This window comes from Stegostoma tigrinum, chromosome 33 (assembly GCF_030684315.1).
Source record: "Stegostoma tigrinum isolate sSteTig4 chromosome 33, sSteTig4.hap1, whole genome shotgun sequence".
Lineage (NCBI taxonomy): Eukaryota > Metazoa > Chordata > Chondrichthyes > Orectolobiformes > Stegostomatidae > Stegostoma > Stegostoma tigrinum.
The window spans coordinates 24,921,626-24,934,949 of NC_081386.1; the positions used below are offsets into that span (position 1 = coordinate 24,921,626).

At 39.0% G+C, this 13,324-nt stretch overlaps 1 protein-coding gene across 3 annotated transcripts in view; it reads left to right on the forward strand.

Moving 5' to 3' along the window:
- Nucleotides 1–13,324, forward strand: part of fanci (FA complementation group I) — a 74,835-nt gene that overhangs the window by 4,337 nt on the left and 57,174 nt on the right. For all 3 annotated transcript variants that reach the window (XM_048562648.2, XM_048562650.2, XM_048562649.2), the window contains exons 5-15: nucleotides 1,026–1,179; nucleotides 1,352–1,409; nucleotides 2,022–2,063; nucleotides 2,173–2,296; nucleotides 2,541–2,626; nucleotides 3,701–3,833; nucleotides 4,962–5,045; nucleotides 6,471–6,607; nucleotides 7,040–7,220; nucleotides 8,288–8,375; nucleotides 8,833–8,963. In XM_048562648.2, the coding sequence (XP_048418605.2) occupies nucleotides 1,026–1,179; nucleotides 1,352–1,409; nucleotides 2,022–2,063; nucleotides 2,173–2,296; nucleotides 2,541–2,626; nucleotides 3,701–3,833; nucleotides 4,962–5,045; nucleotides 6,471–6,607; nucleotides 7,040–7,220; nucleotides 8,288–8,375; nucleotides 8,833–8,963 (1,218 nt within the window). The remainder of the gene's footprint in view (nucleotides 1–1,025; nucleotides 1,180–1,351; nucleotides 1,410–2,021; nucleotides 2,064–2,172; nucleotides 2,297–2,540; nucleotides 2,627–3,700; nucleotides 3,834–4,961; nucleotides 5,046–6,470; nucleotides 6,608–7,039; nucleotides 7,221–8,287; nucleotides 8,376–8,832; nucleotides 8,964–13,324) is intronic.

The following is a 13,324-nucleotide window of genomic DNA, read 5'->3' on the forward strand; positions in this document are numbered from 1 at the left end:
GGATTAAGATTCTGCTTTTGCAGCTACACTTTCTATTAATCCCTGAAAATTTACACAGAGTATCACGTAAAGTGATACATTTTTCATGCTGACAATAATTTGAGAATATTAATGAAATGGAATTTTGTTTTGCTTGTAAAAATAAAAACTTTTGGATGTCCCAGTTGATAATTCTGAGTCTATGTAAGATAATGATCTACAAAGTAATTGTCCACGAAGTGAATGATTAAAATCCTAAAACACACACATTACAATCGGAGGAATCAAGTAGAATTGTGCCTATGAAAGTATGCTAGAGTTATAGTTAGTTCATTGGTAAAGTAAACAAGGCATAATGGTTTCAGAGAAAAGTGCACATTTCTAGTGAGAGAAGGGAATGTGATGAGAAAACTGGGGGAGCGGTGGAGATCCATCGTGAGTTTATGTTGGCCTGAAAAATGTTTGAATTTAGATTCAATTCTGATTTTTCTTTTAGGTTCTCTTATTGACATTGTTGTTACTTGCTTACCTATTCTCCATACAGGTATCATTATATAGGGAAGCACTAGAGTCCAAGCTTTCTGTAAAGAGGGCACGAAGGAATTTATAACAAGGGTAAACGTTTTAAAGTTGGAGTCATTAGAGGATTTAAACCTGATGTTGCTCTGAAAAGACAGTGATGATATCTGAGTTGTACCTGGTGTAGCAAAGGGTATAAATGGCAGTTTAACAAGTTTGCGAGAGGGAAGACTGGCTTGGAATCCAGTGTAATCATCAAGTGGCTCCATTGAAATGGTAGTAGCAATATTAACTGCTAGTAGAAAGTTCTTAACATTTCTTGCGTCTGAGTTGCCTTACTGTTGGACAGAATGCCGTACAGCATCATGTTAATTAAATTTTCACGAGTTGTCCTGTGCTTCTGAGCATAAAGTGTTGATATAAGGATTTAACAATATGAAATTGTGGGTATTGGGGCATAGATAATTTGCAAAATCTAATGTGAACTGTGTACATTATGTGCTCTGAGTCTGAAGGCTTCTTTTTAGGCTCATCAACTCACAGGAGCTGCTGCAGCTGAACTGGCAAGCCTGTATGTGGATGCGATCAAGGGGGGAAGCATTATCAACGGCAAATCATTGGATCTTTTTCCTACAATACTTACTGTTTTGGCTTCCCAAGAAAGCCTCGATTATGGTGGCGGTAAGGAAAATTTAAAGAATATTTCATATTTGCTCCTCAGTGCATTTATTGGTGTATATATGTCTTCTTTTTTGAACTTGTTTAAGCAACCTTATCATGTTGGTAATATAGCCTGTGTAAGCCGTCTGTAACATATAATTTTACATATTTTTGTTTTCTTTCTGTTTACTAGGTGACTTGAATGGAGAAGAATACAAGAAGCAACTAATCAACACCCTATGTTCCAGCAGGCAAGTAGCAACATGTTTGACTAATATAAAGTGACATATCATTAGATAGCAATAACTTAGGAAATTCGATCAAAAAGCAATTGTGAACATGAGAATATCCATGGAACCAAAGGATTTCTTTGGAATTTAAGATTACTTCTTGACAAATTCAGTTGCAGTGCTCTTCTTCCCTATCTCTTCTAAAACTTTGAGATCATGTGGAGTACTGTTCTGTGGATGCCAGCATCCACTGATTAAGGTGTCCAATTAATCTGTCCTTATGCCTGTGCTAAAGAGTTAGTGTAGACAGGCTGTCAAATGATGGAAGTCTGATTCTTTCCTCTCCAACATCTGAGCAAACCTTCTCTAACAGAGGGTCAGTGCGGGCTAATCAGTAATTGCATCAGAACTCCTTAATTCAGGGTGTTGAGACTAGTTATGGTGCTGCCTAAGTACTGCATGGGCCACAATCAGCTGACTTTACTCAGGTTAGGAATGCCACATGAAAGTCATTCTGAAGTAAATTATTCTGCATGTATATTAAGCAAACTTCTCCATTAGATTCCAGCCTACTCTGTACTTCTAGGTACATAATTTTGTTTCTGTTTTTAAGTACTTTCTTTTATTTTCCAGATGGGATCCAAAATGTGTCATTCACCTCACATCAATGTTTAGGTAAATTTATTTTGATCAGTTCAATGACTAAAAAGGAACATTCTGTTGAATTGAATTTCAGGAGATAAAAGTTAAACATGTCCGTTCTTCTTTATTCTCCTCCCTACAGGGATGTACCACTGAGTATAGAAGAACTTCAGTTTGTTATGATGAAAGTGCTGAGAATGTTCCCCAAGTTGGACTTGCAGGAACTGCCTCCACTTGTCTATCAGTTGCTTCTTCTCTCCGCTAAGGTAAGGTGAAAGAACCCATATTCTCGTAATGATTTGCAGCAAGACTTGATCATCTTAGAAAACTTACTTTCTTCAGTGTCGAAGATCACATGATGTGGGGCACGGCTTCAAAGCGATGATTGAAACTTTAATAAATATGGCCTGGCTAAATATTGATGAGAAAGTACAGTTGTTATTCATTGTGCACGATAAAGATTACAGGAAAGATGTCTACCTCCTAACTTTGTGATTTTTCTTTATATAGGGTTGTAAGAAAACTCTTTTAGAAGGGATTGTTACATTCTTCCATCGACAGGATCAGTTGCAGAAAGAAGAACAGACGGGAACCGAGTGAGTTGTCATTATTATTCATGTGACAGCAAGAGGGCATTACATTGGAGTCTGTTCCTGACCTTGTCTGATAGATTTTCGCATGTGGGTAACTTCAGATCATGAATATTCCTTGTCTTTCCGTCACACGTAAATATGCGCCCCTGCTTCTTTCTGTTTTAAAAGTATGTCAGAGATTGCAAGATCTGCTATTTACTTGACCCAGTCTGTGTTAAGCAGAGGTTCACCTGCACATCTGCCAATGTGGTATACTGCATCCACTGTACCCGGTGCGGCTTCCTCTACATTGGGGAAACCAAGCGGAGGCTTGGGGACCGCTTTGCAGAACACCTCCGCTCAGTTCGCAACAAACAACTGCACCTCCCAGTCGCGAACCATTTCCACTCCCCCTCCCATTCTCTAGATGACATGTCCATCATGGGCCTCCTGCAGTGCCACAATGATGCCACCCGAAGGTTGCAGGAACAGCAACTCATATTCCGCCTGGGAACCCTGCAGCCATATGGTATCAATGTGGACTTCACCAGTTTCAAAATCTCCCCTTCCCCCACTGCATCCCTAAACCAGCCCAGTTCATCCCCTCCCCCCACTGCACCACACAACCAGCCCAGCTCTTCCCCCCCACCCACTGCATCCCAAAACCAGTCCAACCTGTCTCTGCCTCCCTAACCGGTTCTTCCTCTCACCCATCCCTTCCTCCCACCCCAAGCCGCACCCCCAGCTACCTACCAACCTCATCCCACCTCCTTGACCTGTCCGTCTTCCCTGGACTGACCTATCCCCTCCCTACCTCCCCACCTACACTCTCTCCACCTATCTTCTTTACTCTCCATCTTCGGTCCGCCTCCCCCTCTCTCCCTATTTATTCCAGTTCCCTCTCCCCATCCCCCTCTCTGATGAAGGGTCTAGGCCCGAAACGTCAGCTTTTGTGCTCCTGAGATGCTGCTTGGCCTGCTGTGTTCATCCAGCCTCACATTTTATTATCTTGGAATTCTCCAGCATCTGCAGTTCCCATTATCTCTGTGTTACCACTTCTGTTTTTGCACTAAAGTGTGGTCTTTTTTTCATTTAAAGGTCCATGGAGTTGGAGGCTGTAACAGTGCCACAGGACCAGCTTTGTCACATAGAAGGAACAGTTATTCTTCACATCGTGTTTGCTATCAAATTAGACCATGATCTGGGCCGTGAACTCATCAGATATCTAAAGGTGTGGCAGTGTGTCCAGTTTCTGTCAGCACACATTAACTTGGTTAAAGATTGTTCTGCCAGATAAACAAAAGAGATGGAGAAGAGTAAAATAGATGAAATTATTTATGGGATGCTGAAGATAGTATTTAGAAACCTTTAGATTAAAAGTGGAAAGGAAAATTGATGTCAGGCACTTAGCAATTTTGAAATTCTGGGAAAGGTTAATTTTGTGCAAAGCAGTCTCTTAACGATATTGAAGATTATTAGGAAAAAGAAATGTGTGTCGAGTAACCAATCTAAAGCTTAGGAATGGGCCAGGTTTGGAAGGATCTGGGCCAGGAGCAGGCAGGTGGAACTTGTTTAGTTTGGGATTATGCTCAGCACGGATTGCTTGGACCGAAGGGTTGTTTTCATGCTGTATGACTGTCTGAGAGAAAAGTGAAGAACTTGCAATGCAGCTTTTTTTAAACGTCAAAAATGTGGGCTAAGTTTTTTTTGTGTTGGTTTTCTGAGATAATGAGCATGTTCTACTTCAGCCAAAAGTGCACATAATTCTGTGCAACGGAGACATGATTTCTGAAAACACCTGTCCCATTTCTATTAAAAATCAAATTAATCAATGATCATCGTACACATTGACCACTGAAGTCATGAATAAAATACTGCAAAACACTTTGACTGATTTTAAAAGGTTTTTAAATTAATTGCTTCTGCCATTAAATTTATTGAAGGAGAAATTAATTTGGGTCGTGCCATTTCAATTGTTATATCTAAATAACGTAATTTGTCATAAAATTGCGTTTGGGCTGTATTGGCAGGTTAATGCTTGGTGCCTTAGTGAGGATAGCTGCAGGTTTAGATAGTTTTCTTTGCTCTGTTTTGTTTGTGAACCCTGCCAAGTGCAGAGACTTTAATGTCTCAGTCAAATAATGAAATTGGGAGGAGCTGGAGACAATCACATCATGTTGTTTGCTCCAAATTGGTCACTCAGGAACCAGTATTGCCATTCCTGGGTGGAGAGGTAATGTATCAGATGGAAAATGTTCAGAGAAGCGGGTATGTTACTCCAAAAATATTACTTATAATTTATTTTAACCAAACTTAGTTATGAAAATCTTAAATAATCTTAAATTTGCCATTTGTCTAGGCTGGAGATGCCGGCCGGGTTCTCTGCTCTTTTAACATTGCATTGATGCTGTCTGTAGCTAGGATACATCGATTTGAGGAGCAGGTATGTTTATTTTTCCACCACTTTATTTCATTTAGAATCCCCAAATAGACATGAGTGGGAGTTGACTGGGAAGATTGTTTACACTGAATCATCATGTCATAAGATACTGTATATTAGATTAGTGATGTGAAGAATAATGTTCATTACTCAAGTGGAGCGCATCTTGTTCAGATCTAAGTCTCGTGAGTGAATTTTATATACAAATGAAATTTTCCATGGTGGTACTCACTAACTAACAGAATTTTGCCTCAACTATTAATGCGTTTTACCCCAGTTTCCATCAGACTGAAGAAATAAAGTTTCTGCTTATTAATCTAGACTCTTGATCCTGCAGATTCTGCATGTCTTAGCCATATCTGCAGCTACTTTCCAAGTTAAACCTTCAGCTAAAGTTTGAACTTAAGTTGTTCAGGTTTAGCTATCTTAAACTCTTAAGTTACAACTTTTAATATCATTAGTTCCACCTTGCTTAAACTTTTAGCTTTTGGTGTGATGCCCTTTGTCTTCATGGATTATTGTGCGAGGTATTCTCATGTCTGAGCAATTTTTGACAACTAAGTCAATGTTTCAAGGAGGATCTTGGCTCCCAGGCTGCAAGTCTGTTGAGATGGAATTTTTGCTCCAAATAGTGAAGAGCAATAATGGACAATTATGCAGATGTGAATGTGTTATTCAAGAAATTGCAATTTACAACAATCTTCTTCAATCTTCTGTTTTTTTTTAGTGTGAGATACCATGAGGTTGGGTGCGTTATCATTTGGCTCTTGAGGTCTAGGTTTGAATCCAACCCTACTTGAATGGGTGACTAATTAAAATAGTTCACAAATAATAAGAGATGTGTGTGCCCAAGATGGGAATATCTCGGGGTGAGTTTATCTGCATTCAGTCCCATGGGCATAGATTTGGATGCTTGTACTACACGTGTTTGTGTGTTAGGAAGCTTCAAATTTTGTTGCATGCTGAGGGTAGAGATCTGTGGTTTCTGGGGGACCAGTTGAAAATGTGAACATAACCTCGTGGAGTTCTACAAAATTAGGAAAGAACACATGACAGCAAACCATGGCGAAGTCTTTTTACTTAATTATATTAGAAGTGCAATTTCTTGCAGGCCTTTAAAACAAAGTTTAATTTATAACCAAATATGCTGAAAAAGTACAAAAGGAATTCCCCTCTTGCCTGGGCGTTGATCTTCTGAGGAAGGTTTCTCCTGAACTTGTGACCTGTCTTTCTTTCAAGTTCTATGTATTGTCAGTTTGTGGTTATATGTCCCAATGACCAATTTTAAAGACAATTATTATCATGATCGTTGTTTTTATTTCACTGACCTCAGATGTGTTGCCCACATGAATGAAAAATAGTTGAACATTAAATTGAAATGTCTGTAGCTGAGTTCTTTTGATGACTTTGAATGATTTACTGTTACAGGTATTTGACTTTCTGAAAACTGCAATTATAAAAAGTTTTAAAGATGGACAGTTTCAGCAAAATTCAAAATTCCTCCAGGATTTGATCCCTGCTCAGTGCAATGTGTCTGAAATGATTTTGGAGACTGTGTCAAACAGGTTTGGACTTATTTTTTCGACTTTAGAGCTTTTGGTGTAGATGCTGACGTGAGCCACTGTTTCACCCTTAACAGGGGAATTTCAGGTATTGTACTCCCAATCTAATAAGATGTTATTTTTAAACGTATTTTAAAATCAAAAAGTGGTGTATTGAATGCCATACTGAAATTTCTGCCTCACTAGCCTGTGTTTCATAACCTATGTGGTAGAACATTTTGCTGTTTGTTTTTTTAAAAATTGATAATGGAATGGCAGATATTGGGCTTTTTCATTCTAGTAGCTTTGGGCCACTGTTTTTAATAGTAAAACAAGTGACTAAGTCACTAAAAATTTGTCTAGAAATTCAAAATTTGAATGAAATCTGATATTAGCTTCTGATTTAAGTAAATGATTTTCACTAAATCTGAAATTTTTCCCTTGTTCACTCTGCAGTGTTTTTGGATGGGACCATGTTACCCAATCTCTGGTGCAGTTAGGATTTATATTCATGGATTCTTTTGGACCAAAGACAGGTCCATTTGGAAAAGTTGCTGAGACTACCCCACATGCAACAAAAACTCCATCTCAACAGACTTGCAGACTGGGAGCCAAGATCCTCCTTGAAACGTTCAAAGTGAGTGTGTGAAATGTGGTTTATTGTGCTCTGTCTTTTACAGAGATCTTCATAACATGAATTACTTTGAGTTCTATCGATATGGCTATAATGAACAGTTGCACAAAAGGAATCAGAATCAGCGCAGTGATTTCTAAATAGTGGAAAGTTTAAAAACATGAAAATGCTGTGGCAGATACCGAAAATAATTTTAAAAGTCTGATGGATTGTTGGTATTTGTGTCAAGAGGACAGGGAATCATCTTCTTCAATTATTCAAAACTCTTGTTAAACCACACTTGAAGTACTATGGTAGCTATGAGTATCACACTTCATGAAGCATATGAACCTTGCAGATAGAGTACGGGGTGAGTTCATCAGAATAATTTGTGGACTTTCTGAATTAAAATAAGAGGAAGAATTAAGCAAATATGGTTGTATTTCCTGAAATATATGTAGTTCCAGTGCAATTTGATCAAAGCTTTCAAGATATTACAACAGGCTAAACAGAAAACAAAAATTCTTACTGGTTGGTGAATCTAGGACTAAGAGGCATTGTCAAAGAATTAGAGCCAAACTTTTGAAACGTGAAATTATGAAACTCTCTTCCAAAAAAGGCAATTGGTGTTAGGTAATTTTTTACTTTAAAAGTGACAATATTGATTACATTGGTTAACAAAAAATTTTAGGGGATTCGGGAAAAGATGGATTTATGAAATGTCCCATCATCTGTGACCTCATTGAGTGGCAGAAGGGGGATGAATGACCTCTTCCTGTTCCTACATTCATCTTATTTAACCTGCTTTTACTTTTAGTGTTGTTGGTTGAGGGAGAAATGTTTGAGGGCATTGGGGGAACATCTCCTGTTCTCCATGTACTACTATTAAATCTTTGATATCCACCTGAGCAACTCAAATAGGCACAAGACTATCCCTGTAATATCTGATCTCGATGATGAATGCTTTTTAATGTGTTTTTCTTTAAGTGCTCTGACTTTATTGTTTTCCCACCTTGTTTTGAATACCCGGGTGATAGAAAGCAGAATTATTGTTTTTAAAACAATTTTCTTAAAAATTGTTCTTGACCCAGGTACATGAGCCGATTAGGAGTGAAATCCTCGAGCAAGTTCTGAATAGAGTGGTGACAAAGAGCACGTCACCTATCAATCACTACATTGGCAAGTAGATGTCACATTTAAGCTTGTGAGAACGAAGGACTAGTTCTGACAATACTGGGCTAGAGTGCAAAGCTTGTTGGTCTCAGAAATTTAACTGTTGGTTGCCATTATTGAGCTATTAAATTTTCACATGTGAAAGGAAGATTAATTTGACCCTATCCAAGCTGAATTTTATATTTGCGTGTTAGGCCTGTATTTGTCTTTGAACTGCTTCACAGCATTTGAGAGTACATTGCTAACCTGGTTTTCACTGGCATTCTACATATTTAATCTGTTAATTCCACAAAATTACCTATAACTCAAATTATTTTAAATTTTGTTTAGGAGTTGGCTGATCTGAATGTACAGATTGCCTATTGCTGTTAATAGTTCATTTTTCTAATGCCCTATCATTTAATCTGATTGCAATAAGGAGCCCTCTGAAGAAATGTAATTTTTATTTTCAATCCTTTCTCAGACTTGCTTTCAGATATTGTAATCTCTGCACCTCTCATTCTCCTGGATTCTTCCTCCAAAGTGATAGAGGCATTTGACCACTTGTCCTACTTGCCCCTTAGCACAGTCCAGGGACTTCTAAAGGCAGTGCAGGTAAGATGTTTTGTTGCAGCTGTTTTGACAGCATCCATCTTATTGTGAAGCTGTGAATTGTTTCTATGAAGGCTTTGTAATTTCCTAGTCATAATTCAAAACTTGCTATTGTTGCATAATAATTTTGATCCCATTATTTTAGCTTGGCTTATTTGGTAGTGCTTCTACTTTGAAGTTTGAGTTAACAGTCTAAAGTGACACTTGAAATCAATTGAGGAGGATCTTGCACTGTTGACAGTGATGTTTTTCAGACATGATGTTGAGCAACCTGCTTTCTCAGTGCTTTAAAGAGCCCATGGCACATCTTCAAGAACATTACAGTTTTTGTTTCAATCTACCTTTGCTCAATCACATATAGAACATAGAACAATACAGCGCAGAACAGACCCATCGGCCCTTGATGTTGCGCTGACCTGTGAACTAATCTAAGCCCATCCCCCTATGTTATGAGGTCTTTCAAAAGATGATGATCTTGGAAACTGTCAGTGCCAATTTTCAAGTTGAGATGAATAAACTAACAAATTATAAGTGCATTAACTCATGTATTGCACACCATTGAGTTAAACTTTGGATTGAACTAAACAGCGACTGAAATGAAATGTCAGTTTGGGTTAATATTATTGCTGCGTATTAATAAAACTTAGAAACCATCAAATAGAGTTCCATTTTTTCTAAGAAAAGGATACTTGAGCGTCATCATAGTTAGGTCAAATCCTGTATGTTTTAGCAGGAGCCAATGCACAGTAATGTGGAACAGAAGGTCTGGCTGTTTTAAACTGATCTGTCTCTGAAAAACAGCAGTCAATTGTAGCACCTTTGCTGCTGTCTCAGTTCAGATCAACAAAGCTACAGTGCTACCCTATGGAATGCAAGTTGTGATGAAATTCATTTCTGTGAATCCAATTGTACCAGGGAAACTAGTATTCTTTGTGAAGTACGATAATCAGAGTACAGACAGTTCAAGAGTTACTAGGTGGAAGCTTTCAATTCTGCTCAGCAGCAAGGCAGGAGTTATTGCAAAGTTCCACTAATAAATAAGCACAGCTGAGTATGGGGCATGAAAAGCCCATTTCCTGTCTTTGTTTTTTTTAATTATTCAATTGTGGGACGTGGGTGAAGTTGGCTGGCCAGCATTTATTGCCTGTGCCTAGCTGCCCCTGAGAAGGTGGTTGTGAGCTGCTTTCTTGAACTGTGTCAGAAGTCAGACAACACCAGATTGTAGTCAAAACAGGTTTATTTGAATACACAAGCTTTCGGAGCCTCACAACCTCTCTCACTGAAGGAGGAGTATCAGGCACAGAATTTATAAGTAAAAGTTTGAAGGGTCACACCACGGATAAGTATATATTAAACCTGAGATGCTGCTAAAGCTACAATCAGTTAGAAGGCTTTAATTGATTAATTAGTATATGTAAATCCCCAAATTCCTTAACAAGTCACTGTCCTGAGACAACTGAAGGTTTTACCAGTGTAAAGAAAAAGGTGACATTTTAGATCAGACAATGCATGTTAGGTGTGAAGCCTTGTTTAGAATCTGTTTGTGGTTCGGTTTGGAGTCATATCAGCAAAGACACGAATCTATGGGGTGAAATTGTGTGTGTCTGTGTCTGTGTGACCACCTCGGTACAATTGGATCCTTGGTCGGATCCTCCTGGGTAATCCATAACAGGTAAGGGAAGCAAACAACTCCTCCACAACAGTTTTTTGCTTTGACATTCCATAATGTAATTGTCTTCAGAAACCTGGTAGACACATCCATTAGAGTAGACTCCCTACAGTGTGGAAACAGGCCCTTCGACCCAACAAGTCCACACCGCCCTGTGGAACATCCCACCCAGACCCATCCCCCTATAACCCTCACACCCCTGAACACTACGGGCAATTTAGCATGGGCAATCCACCTAGCCTGCACACCTTTGGACTGTGGAAGGAAACCGGAGGAAACCCACGCAGACACGGGGAGAATGTGCAAACCCCACCCAGACGGTTACCCAAGACTGGAATCGAACCTGGGTCCCTGGCACTGTGAGGCTGCAGTGCTAACCACTGAGCCACCGTGCTGCCTGTCAAAACACCAGATGGGTTTGTGGATTAATAGTCTAGCGATAATACCACTAGGCCAAATACTGGTTCGTACTTTTGGTTTTAGGAGGGGACCTACGCGATTCTAATCCATGTAAAAGGTTCTTCAAATACAGGAGTTGGCATCAAAGGTGCTGGTTTTATTACTGCCTGTGCCTTTCCTACAATCTGACACGTATGACAGGTACGACTGGAACCTCTGAAAGAAAGAGCTTAGGTTTTTCGCACTTACCAGGCTCTGCCACCCCAACAACTACCTATTTTTTGGGTAAAATAGGTGTTTCTTTCTTACCTATTTGAGTTTGTTTCAATTGAGGTTGATCCTCTATCTGCTCAGGTTTTTCCTTTACCATCTCTTTAAGCAGTGTTTCAGCTAAGTAGAGCTTACCTGCAGTATTGGTTCTATTTTCCGGTCCTTTTGTATACATCTTTATGTAACCCAGGCCGATAAAAATGCTATTATGTTAGCTTGATTCTTCCTCACTCCTAGATGACCTCCTACAGGTAATTGATGTGCTGTCCAAAATACTTCCTGTTTTTATTCTACCAGCAACATAATCTGGTGAACATCTATCCATTTCTCATCTGCAGTTTCCTGCCAGGGTCTCCATTTCCACCTTCAGATTTTGTCCTTAAGGTAACAGCATTCTGGAATACACTCTGATTCGTTTTTCACGTAAATTGCTTGTCATTTCATTTTTTTTGTTGTAACTCCATTAATCTTTCAGAACTAAACACCTCTACCTGCTTAGATTTTTCCTTTACCATCTCATTAAACAGTGTTTCAGCTAACTGGACCTCAACTCCCATCTTTCTCTTTTGTTTTCCCTTCTTGTTTTCTATTTTTGTTTTCGCTTATGACTGTGGGACCTTGTTACCCCACAATCTGGAAAAATTCCAGAGTATTTTTCTTTTAACTCCTCAGTTCCCTGGTTTTCTTTTGGTTGTTTCCACTACAATGGGCATCACTCCCATCTATGATCCAGCTATATCATTTCCAAGTGTAAACTGCATTCCTGCAATAGGCAATTTTTCCCATCACTCCCACGATCACTTCCCCAGTCTTGATTGGACTTTCCAGCCTATCTTACATAGGGGAACACTACTCCTTTCTCCATTTATTCCACAGATTACCGCTCACTTGGGCAATATTTCAGAAGGAGTGCAAATATTTTCAACTCTTACAATAAGAGACATATCTCTCAATATTTTAACTTCTTTACCTACTCCCCGTTCTACCTGAATAAATCTTACCCACGTAGGTGAAGTCTTTGAAAAGAATCGGGCACCATCTACATTTCCAGCCCCTGACTAGGCTGTGGACTGTCCTGCAGCTCCTTGATTTCTCTTGGGATTTCCTTCTGTACCTTAAATAATGCCAATGATTTAGCCTCTGTTACCACATCTTTTTACACCAGTGTCTTTCTTAAACTACCAACTCTGTGACTTTGAGTGTTGCACCTTATTGCAGTTAAAAACACCTGAGGTCTTTCACATCTTTTCCACCCTCTTCGGTTTAGTTTTACACATGTGGTAAATTGTTCCCAGTGTTATCTACATTTGTTTAACATTAAAGGATCTCCCACTTTCCCAATTTCTGTTCCTGTTAGAATGAAATTGTTGTTGGAGGCTAGATCTAAAGTGTATTCATCCACCATCTCTGCAACACTTGTTGCTGCTTTAAATTTCTGTTCCTCAACATGTGTTCTTATCACTGCTGGAAGTGAGTTTTTAAATTCCTCCAGCAGAATAATGTCTCTGAGAGCCTTGTACGGCTTTTCTATCTTTAATGCTGTCATCTATCTATCAAAGTTGCTCTGTTTAATTCTTTCAAACTCACTGTAAATCAGACCTGGTTCCTTTCTGACTTTTCTGAACTGTTGTCTATATACTTTTGGTACCAATTGGTAGGCACTCAAAATAGCCTGTTTTACTACTTCATATTCTCCTGTCACCTTCTCTGATAGGCAGGACAAGTGAGGGGCTGGCAGTTCTATCAGCTTGGTCTGAGTTAACATTACCCACACAGTCATCTGTTTAGCTAATTTCTCAAAGGTAATGAAAAAGCGTTCCAAATCTTTTTCATAGAATTTTGGTGATGTTTGGGCATATTTGTATATATCCCAACCAGGCTGTTAGCCACGAGGAGTTTACTCATCACCACTTCTATCTTGTACTTTTTACTTCTGTCATTTGAAGTCTTTTTGCTTCAAATTCCTACCTCTTTTCCAACTCAAATTCTTTCCCTTTCTTTACCTTCTTTTGGGACTCTTCTTTCC